The sequence below is a fragment of the Zootoca vivipara genome, chromosome 4 (assembly GCF_965207765.1).
Source record: "Zootoca vivipara chromosome 4, rZooViv2.hap1.1, whole genome shotgun sequence".
Lineage (NCBI taxonomy): Eukaryota > Metazoa > Chordata > Lepidosauria > Squamata > Lacertidae > Zootoca > Zootoca vivipara.
Genome location: NC_142587.1, coordinates 24,103,193 through 24,127,762, shown reverse-complemented (window position 1 = coordinate 24,127,762; position 24,570 = coordinate 24,103,193). Strand labels below are relative to the sequence as shown.

The 24,570-nt window shown below is 42.5% G+C and overlaps 1 protein-coding gene and 1 long non-coding RNA gene across 7 annotated transcripts in view; one reads left to right on the top strand and one right to left on the bottom strand.

Annotated features, from left to right (window-relative positions):
* NALF1 (NALCN channel auxiliary factor 1) overlaps positions 1-6,008 on the top strand; it is a 343,765-nt gene extending 337,757 nt beyond the window's left edge. Inside the window, exon 3 of the mRNA XM_088667566.1 lies at positions 1,892-6,008. Within this exon, the coding sequence (XP_088523692.1) occupies positions 1,892-2,184 (293 nt within the window). The 3' untranslated portion in view covers positions 2,185-6,008. The remainder of the gene's footprint in view (positions 1-1,891) is intronic.
* LOC148685862 (uncharacterized) overlaps positions 1-24,570 on the bottom strand; it is a 120,733-nt gene that overhangs the window by 10,619 nt on the left and 85,544 nt on the right. For all 6 annotated transcript variants that reach the window (XR_015949478.1, XR_015949477.1, XR_015949479.1 and 3 more), the window contains one exon: positions 20,445-20,553. This is a non-coding gene — a long non-coding RNA (uncharacterized LOC148685862). The remainder of the gene's footprint in view (positions 1-20,444; positions 20,554-24,570) is intronic.

The window sequence follows — 24,570 nt, the reverse complement described above, 5'->3', positions numbered from 1 at the left end:
AAACCAGCCCCATTCATTTCATTAAAACCTCTTCCTCCATGCTGGCATGCTCAGAATCATACCTAATGTAAAACGGCATAGAAGGTTCAACTGTGAATAGTTACTACTGTTAGCAGCTTCTTAATACTCCTAGGCATGGGGGTGATTCCTGTGAACTCATTTATTCATAAAAGAACATATTGAGAATTGGAAGCTACATCACCAATGGGTTCAAACTGCCAAAAATAAGTGGTGGTCTTCCATGAAAGCGAGGGTAATTTTGGGAAATGATACATGATGAGATAAAAAAGTATGTTCAGAATGAGCATACAAAAAAGAAAAAAAAGCCTGAAGTATTTCTGTTAGGGATTATAGAGGTAGAAAACCCAAAGAAATGGTTAAAGCTGTTTATGTATGTAATAATAGCAGCTAGGAGAAATGGAAGGAAGAAGTTGTTTCCACCAATGAAGAATGGATAAGTAAGATAATGAACTATGCAGAACTGGCAAAATTAACAGAACCTAATGATGAGCATTTTATGGAATAATTTATGCACTTTCGGATTACTTAAAAAAATTTTATGGTATCATGAACTTGTGAGCAGGATTTGAGCAACAGAAGCAATGAGATTACAATACAGGTATTGTGGTTATAAGGTTTAAAAGATAGAAGATGGGGAGAAAGAACTCCTCCATGGAAAACGGAGTGGGAAGTTGACAAGAATAAGACAGAAGATGAAACTGGGTTTTGATTGTAGATGTTAACGATGTTGAAGCCTAATAAAATATAATGGGGTGGGGAGGAACTGCCAAAAGGAAATAGGAAAGAAAGGCTTAGGGCTCATCCACAAACCCCTGTCCTCTGATTTCTTCTGTTTGTACCCAGATTTCTAAGGTTTTTTGTTTTCTCATGCCACTTTCCCCAGAAAAACCCATGGTTTGTTGCTGAATCAGAACAAATGCCACTACTCAGAAAACCTGGTTGATCGTGTTTTTCCCCCAATTCAGCAGTAAACCACATGTTTTCCCAACGAAAGGGGTAAGAAAAAAATTACCAGGCCCATGTCTACAAATCATGGGAGAAAGGGGAGCATGGATGAGCCCTTAGACTACACAGAAAAGTTCCTAATGGATCACTATAATTCTGTGATTCTGACTTTGGTTTCTGCAATATCTATCATTCATCTATCTATCATCTATCATCTATCTATCATCTGCCACCATGAAGGCTCTTGCAATCACCCATGGATCTTGGCCTTGAAGCCTCCTTTAAGGCAGTTAGGGAAATAAGATGTGCAAAGGGAATCAGTCCCAAGCCTTTTTAAAAAACTGACATGCACAAATTTGTCGGTACAGTACATGCAACGTTTTTTCTATGTGGCTATCTATACCTGGCAAAAATAATCATGAGCGGATAGGTGTGGCATGTGAAGTGGTCTTCTGAATAATATCAAGACCAAAAAACTTGCATTATTATTCATTTTCCTCTGGGAAATAGAAAGTAAACATAAAAGCAACAGTGATCCAAGCATTTGAACAGAAATTATGCAGCAAAAAGCATAAATACAAGGAGCAGCACTAATAATAGTCAGCACATGAAACAGCTACAGAATCAAAAGTTTGTTTAAGAAAGATGGAGGGGGTGGAATCTGTTGTTTTATTATTATTATTATTCCTACAAACTTTACCTTGTTTGGCGCTTTCCCACATAGACTGTGTCGTGAACCATTTGATTTCCTGGTTTGCAGCACCAGGAAAGCAATGCAACACAATAATAGCTCTACAGTACAATAATACGCATCAAGTAACACTACAATAAGCCTTTTCGTTGAATATGTGCATTCTCAGAAGACTGTTTTATCGTGTGAAATAGCCACCAGAATTCACTTACTGTTGTTTTCCCCTCCCTGCAGGGCTCTATGACAACTATCCAACCAATGCAGAACCAGAATGCTGTGATGTCAGATGGGGACTAATATCAGATAACCAATCCAAAGGGACTTTAAAAACAAGTGACTCGATGTGTCACCGGACATCACTCACAGTTTCATCAGCATCAAGACTGTGTAACAGCAGACTCAAACTGTGTGTTCTCGTACTAATTCTCTTACATACAGTACTAACAGTCTCAGCAGCACAGAACTCAACCGAACTGGGCTTTGGCGGCATAACAACTTTGGAAGATAATTCAACCAATGAGGAATAAAAGATCCAATTCATCTTCTCCTACAGGCCCACAGCAGGACCACATGTACTGCAGTCAAACACAAGAGACTGGGTCCCTTTTGCCCTCCATTCACTCCTCCAAAGGCCTTCTGGGTAAAACTCGGCAGAAGGGCCACAATCCAAACAAGGACACATCAAATACAGCTTTTTATTGACTAAAAGGCTGTCTGGTGACTTAAATTTCTCACACCATTTTATACACTGTGTTTTAATGTTTGGAGTTTCTTTCTTTTGTTTGTTTTTGCACTTGTTAATACAGGATTTTATTTTTTGGACAGTTTCTCAGAGCTAAACTAAGTCTTTTCACTGTCTTTATCTATTTCTAGTCATTGTGTGTGTTCATCCAATAGTTCTGTCTTTTATGTCTTGTCAATTTCTATTAGAGGAAAGAACTGCTGTGGTTCCATGGCATAACTAACTAATGGATTAATTTTTTATTTTTAGAAAAACAACAATAACAGTAACCTTGCCCCCTAAATGGCCCTACTCCCCCCCCCACACAAAAAAAGGTTCTCCTTCTCCTCTCTAGTGCCCCAAAGCAGACAATGCCCGCTTGCTTTCCGTCTGTGTAATCACAATGAATGGGCGCACGATTCAGATGAGCCTCTGCCCATGTTGCACAAGTCACGTGACTGGAACCCAAAGTGAGGAGATGGGGAGGCAAAAGAGAAGTGCTCTCCTTCTAAGATGGAATTGGACAGTGAAATTGTAACGTAACAAAACCTATAACAAACTGTTGCTCCAATTCCCATTTTCAAAGAAGTCCAGTCCTTTCTCACTGGTCAGTTGAACAGGAGCAGCCTGGGATGGAAGACAGTGCATGCAAAACCATGTTTAGAGCTCAGCAAAGATGACTAGATGAGAGAGGCCTTCGCAGTGGTGATAGAAGTTTGGCATTCATTGTGAATTACAGTTTTTTAAATTCTGCTGTAGTCATGCGAGCAGCACGTGTCAGTATAATCTATACAAGCAAAGAGGTTCAGAAAAAAACACACAAAGTTTTTCCCTTTTTCCTTTACCAGTTTCTGATGATCTCTCCACAAATTACCGCAGAAAAGACGTAATGAGTGCATACCCAACCTGGTTTAAATAGCAACATTTCTTGGAAATCTCTGACCCCCAAGCAGGGTTCCCAGATGCCTGTATACTGGTGTTTAAAGACGCAGTTGTGTTTCGTCCACATCACACATTTGTTGTGGGGGACATTGGTATAAGGTGTGTGTTTCCTGCAGCAATCCAGTGTATGAAACTGTCCGCAGTCTATTAAGTATGACATATTAATGAAATTCCCCTTGAAACTAAAGGCAGACAAGGACATTTTGGGGGAAGGCAGAACTAAACGTTAGCACAGTTGAAAAAGAAAACATAATGGTTTTTAAAAAATTCATCATAATAGATAAACCATTTCCATGAGTGTGCAATAAAATTTAACATGTTGGGCTGAGCAGTCAAAGCGGGGCAGGGAGAGAGAATAACCCAGTTGTCTTTTTTCCCCATTTCTTTCTTTGTAGAATCATATCACCTGCTGAGTGTATAAGAACTTGCTTTTTAAAAAGGCTTTTTAGAGTTTACACTAGAATAAATGGAAGGAAAAGTTAATAAGGGCTGTTTTTAAAAAAACTTTTCATTCCTTCCTGTTCTCTAACTACACTTGGAAAGTGCACTTTAGAGCTGTTTGCTGTGTAGCTGAGAGATGAAGGAAAAAAGATAGGAAATATTCTCTTAGCAAACAATTATCTACTTTCTAGCTAAACCCAATCCTTCCCTGGCCCTTTCAAGAAAACATTTCTGTTCATCACTGCGGTGTTGATATGCATTTTTATTCATGTTTTATGGTTTGTGAAGTTCTGCAAAAATATATATATAGATATATATAGATATATACAAAAAAATACAAAAAAAATCCCTACTGCTTTAGCAGGTTAAAATAATGCATTTGTTTAAGATGTATAAGCTCAACTATTTTGCAAGACTTCTTGTTTTGATAGTGTTTTGCTATGAACTGAGAATGAGGATCTTAAAATGACCTGTGCAAATACAAAAAAGCACGTAAAATGCAGAATTATTCAGCTTCAGTTTCTTTCCTTACCCTTCTCCCCTCCTCACTGCGCATGTGCACACACAGGTATTCTACTTGGCATTTTAAAATGGTGCTTTTATTTCCCCCCACCCCGGAAGAGCACATCTCATATGAATTATACTCATAACTGTACTGTGGAAATACTTTGAAAATTTAGGGGTGGGGGTGGGGGTGGGAGAGAAAGCTTTAACCGATAGTAGAATGTAGATTTCAAAGAGCATTTGGTCTGTTGTGGAAAAAAAGTAATGCAGCAATAAGTGGCCTAGGCTGCAGTACTTTAGGGAGTTTGCTAGAGTTGCGCGACTTAGAAAGCACATAGGTGAGCTCTTGTTCAACTGACCTCTTCTCTTGATCTTAAACATAAATGGTCAGTAAACAGTTTGTTATAAACCTTGATCTACCTCTGCTGTGCAAAGGCCATTCAACAACATCCATTTCTGTGACATTCATTGCATTATCATTTTGGTTCACCCATGGACTAAGACACTCATTCGTTCTATTTTCTTTTCTTTTCTTTTGCACTTCCCCAATACAGTAGCGAGTTCTCTTTGTCCCACATTTAAAGTGGCATCTAATGAAGAAGTGCTGGTTCTTCTCAATGGGACCCTATTGTGCCTCCTGCTGACCTAACTGCAGAGAATACAAGTCAAGGAACGTTTCCCAGCCTGCCTCCTTCCCCTTTTCCCTTTTTAAAATGTGCTTTCAGAGGGAGAGAAAAACACAGCTCTAACGCTCCCTGGCTTCAAGCAATGACACCAGGAGGGAGAGAAATAGAGTGAGAGAGAGAGAGAGAGCGCTGAAGAAAAACAGTGGCAACATTATTCACATGCTTAAAAAAAGAGAGAGCCAAACAATGAGTAAAATGAAACAGGAAGCACAAACCATTTTAATTAAAGACGTAATGAAACACGCCCCCTCCAAATAGGTGCCTGCAGTCAACATGGTCTGTGAATTCTCTGTCACTATCCCCCCCCCTTTTTCAGTCTACTCCCTTCATTTTTATTTTTATTTTTTAAGGAATGTCACGTTCCCGGGTACACTGCTGCTGTGATGTTATGTTATCCTTTGAGCCAGGGTATTTCTGCTCCAGCAGTGTGTGATCTATATCATTTCTTAGTGGCAGCTAGGAAATCACACATAGATTTCCTAATGGAAAGTTCAGAGAACCGTTAATCATGTATGATGCAAAAAGCTCATCCCATCCATTCCTCATCCGTAAACAGTTTTCCTGGCACAAACCTGAGCATGCTTGATATTGTGCACCTATTACTTTTGCCCGAATAAATTTGCATCTTGCCACTGTAACCGCCATCTTGTTCCATTTCTCCTTGTGCTGTATGACTTGGACATACATGATGAAGAACCGGCTTCAAGATAAATGATGTTCATATGTTTTAAAAGCAGAAAAAGAGAGGTATCTATTTCACAGTCATATAGAACAGACTTCCCTGCCCCCCCACCCCCCCTGGCAATGTGTTTTATCATTTTATTTTATTTTCTGAAACAGGGAAAATTCCAGAGTTTGTGCAATATATGAATACTGCAAAGCCAAATGTCATAGATCACAACCAGAGCTATATGTTAATTCCTTATTGCATTTACATTTGAGAATACATTATATTGACTTTTCCTTTCATTAAAGAGATAGAATACTTTTTTTTGCAAATAATAGCTATTGAAGGCTGTCCTTCCGCACACCAATGACCTGCTCAATGAAAAGTGGAATAAGGGTTGAGACCCAAAAGTGGCGCAGGAGCATCGTCAACTTCAAAAGACTCTGTGGGATAATGAAGCTAGGCTGAAAAGCTTCCGAAAAAGTATTGTCGTGCATAGTTTCCTAAAAGCACAGAACCACTGAAAGGTAACAGGAGCTGTCCAGTAGAACAACACAGAGGAGGTAGTAAGTGCAACTAGCTATATTGTGTGATATAGTCCAACACAGTAGTTTGAGAATAGCAAGAGGACAAAACAGAGTCCTTTCTGGTTCCTGGTACTGTTTGCTTTTCACTACATTCAGTCAAGGGAGTGAAATGAGGGCAGGGGGAACATGATCAGAATTAGGGGCTCTCGACATCACTTTCCATGGGATGGAGTAAAAGTTCAAACAAACTAGAGAAAGACAATGGGGGGCAAAACCCAATGAAGTTATTTGCCTATTTCAAAGGATGCTACCCTGTTTCTCATATTTTAAGACATACCCATAAAATAAGCCATAGCAGGATTTCTAAGCATTCAAGGAATATAAGACATACCCCGAAAATAAGACATAGTGATAGGCGCAGGAGCAATGCCGGCCGCGGCAGGAGGAGAAGGAAAAAAATAAGACATCCCTTGAAAATAAGCCATAGTGTGTTTTTTTGAGGAAAAAATAAATATAAGACATGTCTTATAATATGAGAAACACGGTAAAAACCTTTGAGATAACAACACCTGATCCTTGATGGTGTAAAGCACGTAGGTGTTTGAGCCCTCCCTTGAGATGCCGAGAATGGAAACTGGGACCTTCTTGCATGCAAAGCAGTTAGCAGTGAGTTACAGCCTCAGTATATGTCCTAGTACACATCTGTAGCATTACCCTGCATATACATTAAAGTGCCAGACAGTTCCATGAAAGCGGACATGCCTTCAAGGATTTCACAGAAATCACAGAGTTGGGAAGGGACCCTGAGGATCATGTAGTTCAACCAGCTGCAAGGCAGGAAGATGCAGCTGTCCCATGCAGGGATTGAACCTGCAACCATGGTGTTATCAGCACCACTCTCTAACCAACTGAGCTACCCAGGCAATGCTGCAATTGCAGGCCACCACCCAAAGTTCCTTGAACCCAAGAGGTCCTTTGAACAGGAACACACAACTGGCATGTTTCAAACCGATGGGGCTGTCAGATGCAATTTGTGATACGGGAGAACATTAAAAATGCAAGGCCTACTGGCTGGGTTATAGTTTAAAATTTATTTTTAAAATAAAATGTTGCAAAGTGGGTTTTTTTATTTTAAAAAAAACAAGCTGAGTTGTCTTAGGCCATTAGTGGCCTCTCCATGAGTTGATGAAATGAATTTCCTTGTCTGGGCTTCTCTTCGTTTTCTGCTCAGGGCATACAGGGTTTCCCTTGGCTACTGGCAAGGGCTGACCCAACAGCTCCCCCAAGCCATCGATGGCCTCCACACAAATTCTCTCGCCTAGGCTACTTTTCTGTCTTTTCCTCAGAGCACACAGGCCTTAAGTACCAAATTCAAAAAAATAAAATATTAACAAATAATTAAATTTGGAGTAGGCTGAAGATTTCCTTCTTTCCCGAGTTGCAGACCTACCCAGGAGGCAACAGGTCCAGTTCTGACTCTCTCCCTGAGGTAAAATTTCTATCATGCTGCGATAACCACTCCTTGCAGTTGCTCAAGATAATTGTGCCTCTTTATTTACTGTAGCTATTTATATGCCTCTTAGTCACTAAAGCTTCTGAGCAGGTTCTAAGCAGTCACACATTCATGCTTATACGTCATCCAGGCCTGCGGTGGAGGTAGCTAATGACCTTAGATTTGGTTGCATTCTAAGTGTAGGAGGATGTGATTATCAAAAGTGTGCACTGACCAAGATACAGTTCAGGCACTGATTCAGTCAGCGTCTTGTAAAAATAGCTTTCAATTTGACTAGGACCTCTTTAGAGCAGTGTTTCTCAACCTTTTTTGGGCCACGGCACACTTGTTCCGTGAAAAAAATTCACGAGGCACACCACCATTAAAAAAGTTAAAAAATTTAACTCTGTGCCGCCCTATATTATAATTATGACTGTAAGAAACACTTGCCAAATATTGCTTTCCGGTGGGTCAGTTTTTTGTATTGGCGGCCGCCAGGCTTGTTTGCAGTGAGCTTTGGGAAAGAGGAGGAGAAATATTGCTTTCCGGCGGGTCAGTGTTTGAACGTGACAATGCAAATCGCCCTTCTCGTCGCCGCACGTCGCGGCACACCAGCCAGCGTCTCGCGGCACACTAGTGTGCCACGGAACAGTGGTTGAGAAACGCTGCTTTAGAGGTTTCCCATTTTGCTTCAGTTCCAAACCAATTCACATGTTTTCCATGCCATTCCCTATTACGGGGGAAAAAAATCAACAAATAGCTATAACTTTCATTTTCAATAGAATCTGCAGCCATGGTAGCCCCTGCTGAGTTGGCAAAACCCATCAAGCTGAAGACAAACAGGAAATGACAGATTTGTGCTGGGTTTGAAGTTTCTCATTCATATATATATATATATATATATATATATATATATATATATAGGAATAATTTATAACAGTGGTTCCCAATTAGGGGTGCAGCCCCATCCCTTGCTTTCCCCCACTAAATGGTTGCCATTTTTGCATGGTAATACCACAAATTTTATGGCCTGTTTTGGCACTGTGTGATTTTCCCATATATTGGCCAGAATCAGTTTTGAAATCACAACGCAATAATGATTTTGACCTGGCACGCTTCAAGGTACTATGGCACTACCTTCCCCTGGCACTGAGGCAGAGCAGCTTTTCTCAGCAGGAAAGCAGCAGCAGCAGCCACATTGGATGTGGCATCTTTGCTGGCTTCCACCACTGACCCCCCCCATCCTCATCCCCTCCCACTCAAACCATGTGGTGCAGGCGACTCCACTTCCTCCCCCCACCCGCCCAATCTTTGTGACTGCTCCTTCCCTTATCCCCACTAGGCCTGGCAGACCTTGACCACGGCTTCACCCAGCAGTATATCATGGGTGAAAATGCTGCCTCCCGAGTCTCTCTGCTAACAGTGCCCTGAGTAAAACACAAGCTGCGGCCGGGCACAGGAGGCAAAGGGACTCAGGAGCGGTGACAGCTTCACCAGCGATATACCGCTAAGTGAAACCGTCATCGTGCTCTGCCCTCATACCACTACATTGGCCCCAGCCTGCGAGGCACTGGGGTGAAAGCACCTCAGCTCCCGCGGTGAGAGCTGAGGCAGTTTCACCTGGTGCCTCGCGGGCTGGAGCCAATGTTTCAACATCATAGTATATCACCAAACCGTGATATTCGACTGGTGATACACCACAGTGTTGAAAACCTGACATTGCCCAGCCCTAATCCCCACGCCTGATCTGCACGCACCCCACCTGATCTATGTAGCTGCTGCTCTCCTCATCCCCACGCCCAATCTCCTATTTCAGACATTGCCATATATCGGAATATCACGATGTTTAGCTGCTGATATATCATGACGTTGAAAACAGGATATCGCTCAGCCCTACTCTGTTTATTTTTTTTACTATACCTAAAATCCTTTGCTTATTAGGGGCTACCCCACATTTTGTTCAAAAAATTGCTTTGGAGAGGTAATGTCAGGCTTCAACAAGAACTCAGCTCTCCCCCATTGATAGTAGATAAGCAGAACAAAGCAAAAGGAGTCTCTTACCAGTTTGAACCTCTAATGATCACAGCAAGAGAACAAAGAATCCATTCCTAGGAATGAAGGTGCTCCCAATTAAGGGTTCCACCCACTTCCTCCCTAGTCACCCACATCACTACTGCGTCTTGTAACCTGATCTCGCAACCATTGTGTTTTCTGCGCTGCCACCTTATCTGCTCTTCTTGACCTTGGGCTGAGTGGATGAACGCTTTCCAGTGACAGTGAGTCTGTTAACCCTCACTCTCCCAGTGTTTCTCCGCCTAGCTGTTCCCCTTCCAGTATTTCCCAACTTCTGCCTTCTGAACTGTGTCCCTCTGCAAACCACTGTTCCAAATCTATACTGTCTCACTGCTTCTGGGAAAATTCAGGATCCTGATTGGGAGCAGGGGGAGGGGGAGACTCCCACCATTCCTCCTCAGTGCAGCCCTCTTCAGCACGGTCCCTGACAGGTAACTACCATACAGCTATCAAAATTTTCAAAAGCAGGGGGTCCATGGCTTGGCTTTTGAAGAATAGGGGGTCCTCAGTAATTAGCTAACTGGGAACCACTGGTTTATAACGTTTTTAATCTGGTGGTACAACTGGATAAAAATTTACAGGCATGAAAGCCCTTCCTGAAGCAATGGATATTGTGAAATTTCAGAAAGATATGTGAAGGGGTTTTCATGCAAGGGCAACTTTTACAATGTTGGGGTAGTTACCCTCCCTATTGTTTCGTTCAAAAATCTGTATGTATGAAAATGGCATACCTCATAGAGGTGTCAGGTCATAAGCCTGGCAAATTTCAGAAGGGGAGTTTTCTGCTAGGTCTCATTAAAGCTGATTAGAGAGAGAACTAAAGAGGATTCACTCCCCTCCCTGTTGCTTTGTGGACAACATTCAGCATGAAAATGGTATAGGGGTATCTAGGGAGGTATCTAGGAAAGTAACTTGCAAAACTTCATGAGGGGAGATGCAGGAGCAAGGGTGCTATGATGAGAGGGGAGGGTGTGCAAACCAGAATCAGTCATTTTTGGGAGGGGGGGTGTTAAAAGGGTTGAAAAGGACCAATGTCCAGAATTGTTGAAGCAAACTCCACCACATTTATCACCACTGCTAGTAATTCGAGCCATAGCCCTGCCACAGAACAATATTTGGGTGCAGGTGCTCCCTGATCAGATAGGGACCACTTTGACTGGCCAGCTAAACCAGGTGAAGGTAGCTGATGAGTCTCAAACCCTTGGTGAGCTCAGGACTTCCTCTGCATCCGAAGACAGGCTCCGGCAGTCCAATAGAGGGTCCAACGGTTAAGAAAGCGGTTTCTACATGTGCTGCAGACAGAATTAAAGGACAGATGGGGCCCGTCCACAGGGCCAGCTCTAAGGCAAGGCTGGGTGGCGCAATGCACCAGGGTGCCGGGCCACCAGGGGGGGGGCGCCGCGCTGCTGTGCCCATGGCAGCCGAGCTGCGCCAGCCAGCCAGCCATGCTGGGAAACGGGGCGGGGGGGCGGAGGGGTCTTCGCACCACGGCGCCAGATATGCTTAAGACAGCCCTGCTTGTCCACCCGGGAAGGGAGGCACTTCCACTGCCTTGTGGGCTATATTTGGGAGAAGAAACAGTGAAGGACTAAATCCTACACCAATCCAGAGAGGAGTCCCTAAGATGATTGGATGGAGCCTTGTACACCTCCTTCTGGCAACTCCTGCAGCCAAGCTGGTGCCAAACATATTGCTCTGCTTTCCTTTAGACCACATCAGCGAGGCCAAGAATCTTATCGTCTGGGCAGCCCAAGACCTCCATACAGACAGTCCAGGCTTGCGCCCCGGGGAGGTCACTTTGGTGTTGCTAATGTCGCAGTTACCCCCAGAGGCACACTGCGTTGTCTCTTGAGACAAGTGAATGCCAACAAGGAACAGCTCATATTAGCAGCAAAGCCTATGCTCAAAGCAAGCAAGGGGTTTGGAGGCGGTCAGTGTCAGCAAGAACAGATGAAACAAGGCTGGCAAGTTCCTTCACCATTCCTGTCCCAGAGCAGAGATTGGAGAGCCCTGGAAAAAATTCCATCTGATTAGAAGCTAGACCTTTAAGTCAAAAAGCTATAGCAGTCACCTGTCCTCCTCCCTGCCCAAAAGTAGTTCTTATATGTTCAGCACAGGAAGGAAATGTGGCAGCATTGTATTTGAATCTCCAAACTGCTTGCGATATTTCAGAAACCAGCCCTGTACAGGGAAGCTTTTAAACGTTTAATATTATATTACGTTTTTTTATGTGTTGAAAGCCACCTGGAGTGGCTGAGGCAACCCATTCAGATGGACTGGGTATAATAATAAAATAATAATAATAATAATAATAATAATAATAATAATAATAATAAAGGTAATAAAGGTAATAAAGGTAAAGGGACCCCTGACCATTAGGTCCAGTCGTGACCGACTCTGGGGTTGCGGCGCTCATCTCTCATTATTGGCCGAGGGAGCCGGCGTACAGCTTCCAGGTCATGTGGCCAGCATGACAAAGCCGGTTCTGGCAAACCAGAACAGCTCACGGAAACGCCACTTACTTTCCCGCTGGATTTATTTATCTACTTGAACTTTGATGTGCTTTCGAACTGCTAGGTTGGCAGGAGCTGGGACCGAGCAACGGGAGCTCACCCCGTCACAGGGATTCAAACCGCCGACCTTCTGATCAGCAAGCCCTAGGCTCTGTGGTTTAACCATAATAATAGGATGTCCTTATTTTCATCAGATAAATGTTGGAGGGTATGCCAAATATTATTATAATTATTATCACATCTCAAATTGCTATATAAAACTTAAAAGCACAAGGCTGATTGATTTAGTGATTTGGATTAAAATTAAAAAGAAAGTGGGAACCGTGCCTGTCTGCAATTAGAAGAAGGCGGCAAAGAAGGGGGAGGAGGACAGACGAGTCATTTGGTTCACGTAGCAGAGGAAAACATCTGATGCAGTTTACAGACTTGCAAGGAGTTAAGAGATGTGGATTTTGGTAGCCCTAAGTTCCAGAGAAAAGAAGCAGGAAAGGGACAGGAAAATGAACCCATGATTCAGACAAAAGAGTACCAGTACAGCAGAGAGGACAAGAATGCTAATAAAGAAAGAGAAGCTGTAAGATAAGAAGGTGCCAAAGCATGAGAATAATTAAAAAAAGAAAGAAAGAAACTGAAACTGGATCAGATAAGGAAACCAGAGTCAATGTAAGTAAGACTCTGTAACAAAGGAGAAATGCTGGCAAAACAAGAAACAGAGAGACAAACTATACAGGAAGCAGACTTCTCAAAATGGTTAAGAGATTGGAGGAAGCTAAGAAGGAAACCAACTGGGAAGGAGAGAATTACTGTAATGAACCTAGGCAATAATGAGGTAATGTTACTGCAGCAGAGGGTACCACAGAATAGCATAAAGTGGTGGCATCATTTTGTGTCTACACACAGCCAGTCTGAAGTAGAATCAAAGGTGAGTCAAGATGTTAGAAATACAGAGAGAAGTGAAAAAGAAGAGGTGCGGGTGACTGAGTGGAGGTTAAAAGAATGAATAATGGGACAAAGAGAAAAAAACAACGAGAGAAAAGCGTTCCCAAGACCCTTGAGAAACTACAGCTGAATGGGGAGAGGATAATGATATAGGAAACAAACCCTCAAAGAGCTAAGAAAGAGGCCCACCAAAACCTAAAGACTATGAAAGAAGAGAAAGATCAATTGTTTCAAAAACTGAAGATACATCAATTAGAAGAAGAACAGAGGACGGGACACGTGAAAAACAACAGGTTTATAGCAAGAAGAGTAGATAAGCAGAAGTGAGTGAGAGGTGACAAAAAATGAAAAGGGAGGAGCAAGAAAACAGGTGGATGAAGTCACAAAGGATAACAATTCTTTAAGGACTCATATCCAAAAGAAATCCAAGTGCCTACATACAACACGTAGTGAAAAAACTTACTAGGGCATTCTCCGAAAGCTTAAAACCCATAGTACTAACTACTGGCTTTTTGGTTTCTCTCCTTCCCTGCATCTATGCATTCAAAGCATCTCTTTGACTGAGACAAAGTGCCTTCACAAACACATTCTTTACCCATCCCATTTGGGTTCATGGGATTTGCATCCCTCTCTCACTTGCTCATATACACACACCTCCCCTAATCATTGCTGACTGGCCTCTGCGATGCTCTTTGCACCTATGTTTCATGATGTATCTAGCACCACAGCAATCATGTTGTTCTTTATCGCTGCAGATATAGGGGGAGAAGGGCCTTTCCTTCACTACTCAACCTTGCTGCATCTGCTTCTGCTTTCAAGGAACAACAACGGAAGAAATAATTCTGAAGGCCTTAAGACTGAAATTACAGAGAGTGGGAGAAAGGACTGGGCTGCAGGCAACTGATCTCCTAACAGAGGGATGCAAAGGACAGACCTACCATCAACTGATAAAGCAATGGTGCCCATTCAGGCAGTAGCAGCAGCAACACTGTTATGAGCCAGTGGATAGAAAATAACAGCGGCAGAAAGAGAAAGATGTGTAAGAATCTAGGCACTCACACAACAGGTGGATTACATAGGTTTGTAAACTAGAGGAAAATTGTGTGTGTGTGTGTGTGTGTGTGTGTGTGTGTGTGAGAGAGAGAGAGAGAGAGAGAGAGAGAGAGAGAGAGAGAGAGAGAGAGAATTGGTATTAAATAAAGAAGGCAATGTTAGATGAGGAAGGGGCAATGGGGATTTAGTATTCTTAAAGATGCTGTACATCTTTCTTCTTCTCCTCTCTTTTTGCCACAGCCTTAGAAATGACTGGGGCTGCGTAAACAAATATCTATAGTAATAGAGTCACAGAATTGTAGAGTTGGAAGGGACGGCAAGGGTCATCTAGTCCAACCCCCTGCAATGCAGGAATGCTTCACCCAACATGGGGCTCAAACTCACGACCCTGGGATTAAGAGTCTCATGCTCTACTGACTGAGCTATTCAGCCTCATCCACTAATTTATGTTTAATGTAGGATGGCAAAGTCCCTAAAGATGGTCTTGAATATATCTCATCGTCACTGAGTATCCATGTGTCTACATCCCCTTTTTTTTCATGTGCTGCCCTTTTACCCAGGAATGCATCACAATACAGAAGGCAATAAACTCACATGTGTTCACATTCTAGCCAATAAAATCCCATGTTCACATTCTACAACTACTATGAGCCAGGGAAATGGAAGTGCTGTTTCTGTATTTAGTTCAAGTTCAAAGGCAAGTTCATACAGCCTAATGTTGGATTTGAAACATAAATATATGAAGCTGTGATAATATGACTGCCCTCCCTCAGTCCAATAAAGTTTACTTTTCATTTCCTTTTGATCTATTCTTATTTTGGAAAACAGAATTCTGACCTGGATGCAAAGTGGAAACTTGGCATTGTCAATATAGGGCATTCGCAATAACCATTTAAATCTTGCTCTCTATTAAGTTGTCTACTTGCTTGAGCAAGTCCTACTGAGCTCCTAATGTTCAGCACTGACAACTTTGAAAAATGGCCAAATTCCTGCTGCTTTTATTATTATGGCTGCAACATTATAGCTGCAATCTCATACACATTTACTTGGGATGAAGCCTCATTGAACTCGCATCTTAGTTTGATGTGTATAGGAGTGTGCTGTTAGTCAATTAATCAGTAGATGAAATGATTTAAAAAAAAAAAAACACCTTTGCTCAACTAAAAATGTGCCCTGATTAGAGTAGCAGCTTTAAAAAATATATATACAGCTGAATACCAATGTTTGGGAAAAGCTATATATGGGAAGAACATTTTAAAAGAGGCATTCTTTCTTCAGAAGAGGCATTTGCCTGGTATGACTCATATGTGCTTCGTAAAAAACCCCAAAAGCAAATGAAGTGTGCTTCAAGTTTTACTCATATGCAGATCTCTGCTATTTGAATCAATAGCCTAACTGACTCTGGCTAATCATATCAACTTTTGACAAATTGGGTGGCAGCCATTTTTAAAATTATATGTATCCTGCCTTTCAACCACTTGATCCTCAAGGAAGCTTTAAATTATTTATTCTCCTTAGGTTTCTGTTCCTTGAATTATTTCACTCAGCTGCGGTACATCAGGCTCTCATTTTTGGTGGCCACCTGAGAAACTTCTTGACAAGCGTAGAAGAGGACCACTGCGCTTATGCAGAGTGCCCCTGATGAGAGGGAAAGGTGACCATGTAGGGCCTTAAGCAATGTGCGTGTGGATCCAGAGGCGCTTTTCGGAGCATGTAGGAAGTGATTCTTTGTTCAAGCAAAATTGTCACTGCAGCCTAGCTGCCAAGTTTTCCCTTTTCTCGCGAGGAAGCCTATTCAGCATAAGGGAAAATCCCTTAAAATAAGGGATAACTTGGCAGCTATGCACTGCAGCCTAGCTGCAAACTCATCTGGGTACTCTGTGTGAGCTTCCCCCAGTTTGAGCATCTGGATAAAGGTTTATCAGTGATCACTGATCTGCAACAGTAGGCTTATAGGTGCCAGGAAGGCAATAATGCAATTAATAAGTGTCAATAGAAATTTATTGCTATTGCTTGGAGCCACCAATGTGTTCTGTGGGCAGACAGAAGCTTCCCGGGAGACAGATATCCCTTTATCAGGCTGCAGCGCTGCTGCACACATTGTGGGATGGTAACTAACTGTGAGACCCTCACTATTTACAGCCCCTGCTTCGTTTCCTGTAACAGCCGCAGGGACCAACAGGACATGCTGAAATGCTTTGCCAGTCTATGCTACCTGGACTAGAAACATAGCAACAGCAATCCTTGCAGGCAGGACCATTTGGAATTTCTGTGGGCAGCTTTCCTCTGCAGCTGTGCCAGGTTGGGATCCCAGTAGTAAGTCCTCCTACGTCGTTCAAGCTCTTTGGATGAACACAAAACGAGTGAAGAGGCCGCATGAAACAAAATGAGGTGCGGCGACAGAAAACAAAAACAAACAACCAGAAGCCAACTAAGTCTTAATCGGTGTTGAACAAACATGCAAACATTCACTGCTCGTGAGAAGGTAAGGTAACTAATTTACTTTCCTCAGTGTTGAAGATCTTTCCTTGGGGATATAAGCCTTTTCAAGATGACACCAGCGAGGGAATGAATGGGTGGAGAACAGGGGTGCCCCCCCCACACTCACCATTTGAATGGCAAGGTCCATCAACTTTGGGGCGGCCCTCAAATATTTTATATGGGGGGGGCCCCGAAAGGACCTCAGCCACTAGTAGTTAGCTCCTTGGGCGAGGGAGGTCACAGGTGAGGAGGCAGGATAGAGCCCGTTGCCAAACTCCACCCCCACCCCATGCATTCATCCGAACCTAGGCCAGGACCAGCTAATGTGGTACTTTCCATACTTGGACTGCAATTCCCAGCTGTCTCAGCTACTATGGTCAATGGTCAGGGATAATGGGAACAATAGTCCACAACATTTGGAGGGCACCATGTTGGCTACCCCTGGTCTAGGCATGTACAATTTGTATGCGTGAGGGCATTATACTCAGGTTCAGATGAATGCGCAGAAGTCCGTGGGTGTGATTCTCCCTGCCCCGGCCACATGCACACATTCTCCAAGCATTCGTTCTTCTTTAGTTTTTACCTGAAAGGGGTTATAAGTGTTGAGATGGCAAACGGTGATGGCAAGAAGGGTTGCCAGTTCAAGGGTTACCCATAGACACTGCTGTGCCCATCCAATGCCATCTGCAAAAATGTCTCTGTAAATACGCCCTCAGAAATCCAGATTATTTGCTCTTCTTGCTCAGTTCCTGTTTGCACTGGCCTGGCCTCTCCTATATTGAGTGTGTCCTCTTAAACATGCCGGCCTAAGGTAAAGTAAAGGGCCCCTGGGTGGTTAAGTCCAGTCAAAGGTGACTATGGGGTTGCAGCACTCATCTCGCTTTCAGGCCAAGGGAGCTGGCGCTTGCCCACAGACAACTTTCCGGGTCATGTGGCCAGCATGACTAAACCGCTTCACAACAGAACACCGTGACGGAAGCCGGAGCACACGGAAACGCCATTTACCTTCCCGCCACAGCGGTACCTATTTATCAACTTGCACCGGCGTGCTTTCGAACTGCTAGGTTGGCAGGAGCTGGGACAGAGCAACGGGGGCTCACTCCATTGAACAGATTTGAACCACCAACCTTCTGATCGGCAAGCTCAAGTGGCTCAGTGGTTGAGACCACAGCGCCACCCGCGTCCCCTATGGCGTACCAGTCTTTGACACCCACTCCCTTCTCTCCTGCTTTCTTGCATTTCAGTCTTTGGGAAAAGGAAGGCAGAAAATAGCAAGGGAGCAGCCACCAGCAGTAGCTGTGCAAACTATCAGGCATCATATACCGGTTTCACATCATTGCACCAAGTTTAATTAAGAAAATAAAAATCTGTTCAGCATGCTTCTTCGAGGAGGTAGGGGGAAATACGTAACACAACCTTTCTACTGACAACTGTTGCAAAATCCAATGTTCTGTACACAAACGTTTTGAATATAAGGTTAAGTGGGAGCTTGCAAAGCATACAAGCACAGAACCTCCACCACATCCCTTGAATTTAACAAGGGCCAAAACAGGCAACTGCCAAGGGAAGCAGCGTGATTGGGCTATGACCCAATATATATATATATATATATATATATATATATATATATATATATATATATATATATATATACAGTATATAAAATTGGCAGAAGGCAATATCTGAGATTAACCACTAGATGGCAGTGCTGCTCTACCTTTTCAATAAAAAAAATGTTTCCCTAGAATGGTTTTAAAGTCCAGACACACTCTTAAAGTTTCCAAGCGGCTCAGAGATGGGGCAATGGCAGCAGCTGCCCAGAGGACTCCCAAGCAGAGGGGAGAGGAGGCTGAAGGAACGGTCTACAAGGGAGGGTTCGAAAAGGGGTGAGGGGCTGCAGGCTCTGCAGGCAAGGGGTGACATAACTGAGCTTCTGAGGCTCAGATTCCACTTCGACTCATAAAGGTTGAAAACCTCTGCTCTAAGTTATCTCTCCCATACTAATCCCCCCATTTCTGCACTGTAATCACCTGCCTGGGGAAGAATCTCTAGACCACAGCCGGTTCAGCAATGGGGGAATCAGCCTGAAATGGTGCAGCCTGAAATCTGGCTACTTCAGCATTCCATTTTAAGAGTATAACAACTTCAGACTTTGTGGCTTTCATCCCATGCCAGCATTTCCTCCCCTTCTTCCCCCACCCCCCCACTTTGTTTCACAACCAGCCTGAAGAAAACCTCCGAAGAACTCGGGAGCTTGATCACTGTTTCATGACATTTTGGTTGTTTCTAACCAAGGTATTGCTCCTTTGCAGATTTAGTATTACTCTTAGGTGCTAATCTCAGCAGCAGTAGTGTTTCATTATCTTAAAAAAGCAGGGAGGTGGAAGGGGGAACTTCTTCTAATGGATGAGACAACCAAGGCAAGTGTTTTATGCCTGTGACTTTGCTTGTCTCTGCAGAATTGCTTTATATCCCTGTTCTAAATCCAAGGTAACGTTCTCTGAAGAATAACATTATGGGCTCTTGGAGTCTCCATTCTGCCAAGGCCATAATTTCCCCAAAGCAAAACTTTCAGGAAGAATACAGGCAGCAAGTAAGTGGAATATGAGAGAATGAAAACAGTGCTAGTGTCTAGACATTAACACATATGCTGCGCAGCAGAAATCACACTTCTCACACTTATTCACATCTTCACCATGTTTGGAACACAACCATCAAAAGTAAATACAGTGGTACCTCAGTTTATGAACACAATTGGTTCTGGAAGTCTGTTCATAAACTGAAGCGTTCATAAACTGAAGCGACCTTTCCCATTGAAAGAAATGGAAAGTGGATTAATCTGTTCCAGACGGTCCGCGGAGTACTTAAACTGAAGCATTCATAAACTGAAGCGAACTTTCCCATTGAAAGTAATGGAAAGTGAATTAATCCGTTCCAGATGGGTCTGTGGCGTTCATAAACCAAAAATTCATAAACCGAGGTGTTCATAAACAGAGGTTCCACTGTAATAGACATTTATTCATCTTCCACACTGTTAGGTCGTATTAAGGCTGGATCTACACAGATATAAAAAGCACTATGAAGAAAAACCGCTTTAAAAAAGAAAAGAAAAATGGCTCCCAATTCCATTTAACATTGACTTGCAGCTCTATAGCACCATCTAGTGTCACATCTTTATAACATTCTCATAATGTTAGAATTGTAGCTGTGTAGCTGAGTCCTAAGAGCCCAATTACATGTTACACTCCTTTTAAAAGTGCCCTTAAGCTGGCCTCTTTAATTTTGAAGGAACAGGAAGGAAGGAGTTTGTTTCTGCTTCTACAAGGTAAGGCCTATTGACTAGAAACATGCCACATTGATTCCAAGGGCCTTGCTGCCACTTTCTGTATTTGCAATAGGTCCTTAAAACACAAGAGCTGGTTCATGGAATACTTTGCAAAATGTATGTCAGGAACTTCTGGTTTCCAGAAATAAATGTGTGAAGCCCCAGTGATGCCCAATTCATCTGTTCTAAGTGTTGCATAGGAACCAGATTCCTTGGTATGTCTCTGTAAGGTGTGTGTGTGTGTGTGTGTGTGTGTGTGTGTGTTTTATGTGGTTATGGCATATTGCACCATTTTGCATCACTTTAAACTCCCTTCACTGAATTGCATTTGTCATTTTAACCCCCTTTTTAGGTGCCTTTGATGTGACCTTGTTACAGAGGATGTTTTAATGAATAAACTGATAAACAATTGGTGGTACTTACCCTTTCCTCAAAAAGCTGCCTAGCTTCCTTGTTACCTCGGCAGTTTGTCCCTGACGCTGGGATGCTTTGACAGCTGGGCCCCCCCCTCTTGCTTCTAGGATTGCTGATTCTATGAAAATATGAAATTAGAAAATTTGGTAACATCACCAGAAATGCCCAAAGCATCTACTTAAAACATTTTATTTGTGAGGAATACAAAGAGTGAGGCACTAGTTCTTTTTCCCAGCTGTAAAAATAACATGTGAACCAGCTTTCAGATTCCAATTCAAAATTTCACCTTTAAAGTAGCAAGCATAGATGTTTATTTCTTCAAGGCAGGCTTAGCCTTTTCCCTAGCATATTAACAAACACTATTTGCCAAGCTGCCCATCTTTCTTCAAGTAGGAACCAGTTCCATCACATTTCATTCTAGTTTAATCCCTTGTTGTTAGGAGAAGCGGAAAATGCAATTAAATGCACTTTGAAAACTCTTTCCCCAGAGTGCTATTTACCATATTGCCTACGCTAAGCAACCCTGGTAACATTTTGCATCTCCTGACGCCCTCACCCCCACTTATGTGCTAGCTATGTGGAACTGCGGGAGAAGGGAGTGGAGAGACAATGTACAATAGCAAATGCTCTACACCAGGGGTCAGCAAACTTTTTCAGCAGGGGGCCAGTCCACTGTCCCTCAGACCTTGTGGGAGGCTAGACTGTATTTGGGGGGGGGGGAATGAACGAATTCCTATGCCCCACAAATAACCCAGAGATGCATTTTAAATAAAAGCACATATTCTACTCATGTAAAAACACCAGGCAGGCCCCACAAATAACCCAGAGATGCATTTTTAATAAAAAGACACATTCCACTCATGTAAAAACGCACCGATTCCCAGACCGTCCGCGGTCTGGATTGAGAAGGCGATTGGGCTTGATCCAGCCCCCGGGCCTTAGTTTGCCTACTCATGTTTTACACAGCTGCAATGTCTAGGGTAGATAAAGGCACCACCTGCACTCTGCAATTAAAGCTGCTTTATACCACTTTAAACAGTCGCAGCTTCCCCTCAGAGAGGGGGCAAGAGTCTCAAATGTTCTACAGCTGAGGTATAGTGAAAGAGGCACTGCTCCTTGTCCTATCACCATTAGTGATAGTGAGCATTAAGACAGGACCTTCTCAGATGATCAACGAGTCTATAAGACAGGGCCTTCTCAGTTGTGGCTCTAAGACTGTGGAGCTCGCTACCAGTCTTCTGATCCCTGTGCTGTTGGGTTGTTTTTGGTGTCTAAGCCACTTCAGCTGGCCTTAGGGACCATGGTTCTTTCCCCATGTTAAATTGCTAGTGTGCTGCTGTTATTGAAATGTGGGTTTTGGGTTTTGCTTTTCCCTTCTCAACTGCTTTCTGTTGGAATGTTGACTATTGCTATTTTGTGTTAAATGGTTATAAGCTGTACTAGGGGGAAGAAGAATGGAGAATGCATTTCAAGAGAAACCCACAAACCCACAATCTCACAGGGTGCTAGACATGCAGCTCAATATGTGAAGTGACTCAACCGAAAAATATTTGTGTGGGTGAGGAGACGTGAAATGTCTATATGTCTTATGCCTATAATGGCCACTCACAAATGCACACTGAGCACTTCTAACATGAGAAGCAAGAAATGATGCACTTGCAGGAATGAAGCCACCTAATGCTGAACACCTGTGTCCAGAGCAACAATCCTTTTTAAAAAGTTTTGATAAAAATCTAAGGGAGTCCCATCATGCTATGTGTAGCCAGTGTGGTGTAGTGGTTAAGAGTGGTAGACTCGTAATCTGGGGAACCGGGTTCGCATCTCCGCTCCTCCACATGCAGCTACTGGGTGACCTTGGGCTAGTCACACTTCTCTGAAGTCTCTCAGCCCCACTCACCTCACAGAGTGTTTGTTGTGGGGGAGGAAGGGAAAGGAGATTGTTAGCCGCCTTGAGACTCCTTAGGGTAGTGATAAAGCGGGATATCAAATCCAAACTCTTCTTCTTCACTTCTGTGTAGGAGAGTGCATCTGTCTTGGTGTAAATATCTTCCACTGAGTGGTCTTTCATTGTTGCAAATCCAGAGATGTTCATTATATTAGTCCAGCCAGAAAGTGTGTATTACTATGTTTTTGTAGTTCCTCAAATAAAAGCTTGAGTTAAAGCACTTGCTTTCCACATTTAAATAAGATTAAGCTGTAATCTTCCAGGGTCTTCCAGAAAATCTCATGGCAATTCAGAATAGCCACTTTTCATTTCTTATTCTAATCTCTGAATATTGCTGTTCAGCCTGCCATCCACCAGCCATCTGCTCTCACGTAGCCTTGGCTTTTCTCTGTAAGGTTGCCAAGCAACTCATACACAGCCTGCCCACCTGATCAACTTAGTTTTGATTCAGGGCTATGCTTTAATCCATTGCTGTTTAGACGATTTAGGGAACCATATTCAATTCCGAAACCCTCTTTACTTCTTAGAATTTTGGGGACAGGATGGGTTGAGAGGAATAGAGTGATACTCTGAATCATAGTCAATAGAAAAATTGTTAGATTTAGTATTGGTCTTTTTATGATGGCTTGAGGTGGGTTGCTGGCAGAGCCTATGGGCCATTAATTGTTTCCTCCTCATTTGTTTAGGGAAGCTTTTAATGTTTAATGCTGTATTGTGTTTTTAATATTTGGTTGGGAGCTGCCCTTAGTGGCCAGGGAAACCCAGCCAGATGGGTGGGGTATAAATAATATATTATGTATTATTATTATTATTATTATTATTATTATTATTATTATTATTATTATACTGCACATAATGCTAAACCACTGTTGAGCTGCAGCAAAACCTGGGTTTGTGTGCACCCACTCTGCAAAGACAGTGAGGACGGTTATGGAAGCTTTTGCTCCCATTTTAACAAACCATAGTTATTTCTATTTAAGAGTTTAGGGTTCAATCCCGACACTAAATTGAAGTAATCTAAAACTGAAGCGAAAACTTCCACTCTCCCATGCCCTCCAACATTCCTCCGATGAAATGACTAGGTTGCCCCAGCCACTCTGGGCGGCTTACAACACATAAAAAAACATAATAAAACATTAAACCTTAAAAAAAAAACTTCCCTATACAAGGCTGCCATTGCATGTCTTCTAAAGGTTGTATATATTTACTTATCTCATTGGCTCGGGAGTTGCATAACGCCATACCCTCCGACGGATTCTATAAACTCGGGGATGTCCCTGGAAAATAGGGACGCTTGCCTCATGGCAATACTAAACAATGGGGAACATGTGAACCCAAGATTAGATGCATCTCAGGTTTGTGATAAATGTACGCAATTGAATGTTAATTTCTCCAGCATACAGGTCATTCCAAAGTGTTTTAGTCATGAACTAAGGCTATCATATCAATTTAACCTTTAATAATTTTACTAAAATGCTAACAATTTAGATGAATATATTGGTTTGAATAACATCAAAGGTAAGCTTATTTCTTACAAGTAGACGTTTATCAGATAAAGGAGACTGGCTAAGTTCAAGTGCCAAAAACATTTTATTTATATAAATGAATGAATTACAGAATTGGAAATAGAGAAACAAACCATAAATTACTGCACGTGTTAAAATTGTGAGTTCTTAAAAGTTGGCTTGAATTTATAAATAATGACGAGGTTCGTGATTGAGGCTCATAGATCAAACCCCATTATTTATTTTATTTAAACAATTTGCATGTTCCTTAACACCTTAAGTTTCTAAGCAGTGCAGAGTAATACTACATAAAGCGTATGGTGGATAAAATGAGTTAAAATTAATCACAAAAACAGAAAGCTTACTTATAATGCCAGCTGCAATGGAAAGATCTTCATCAAATGCCCATATTTCCACAGAGGAGGAGCTTAACTGATCTCAGCAGGGAGAATCAGGCCCACATGCAAGACTCGTGATGTATACTGTATGAGCTTCACACCTGAGCTATAGTAGTTTTGTGGCATCATGCTATGTAAGATGTGGTTCCCGTCGTGCTTTTCTGAAGACCCAGCATTTGTATTTGCCTTCAGTTTTTCATTTGTTGTTTCATTTGTTGTATCTGCATTTGTTGTTTACTAAGCTTTGAAGATGATCTGGTGCGGAAGGTTAGCTGTATCGGAAACAG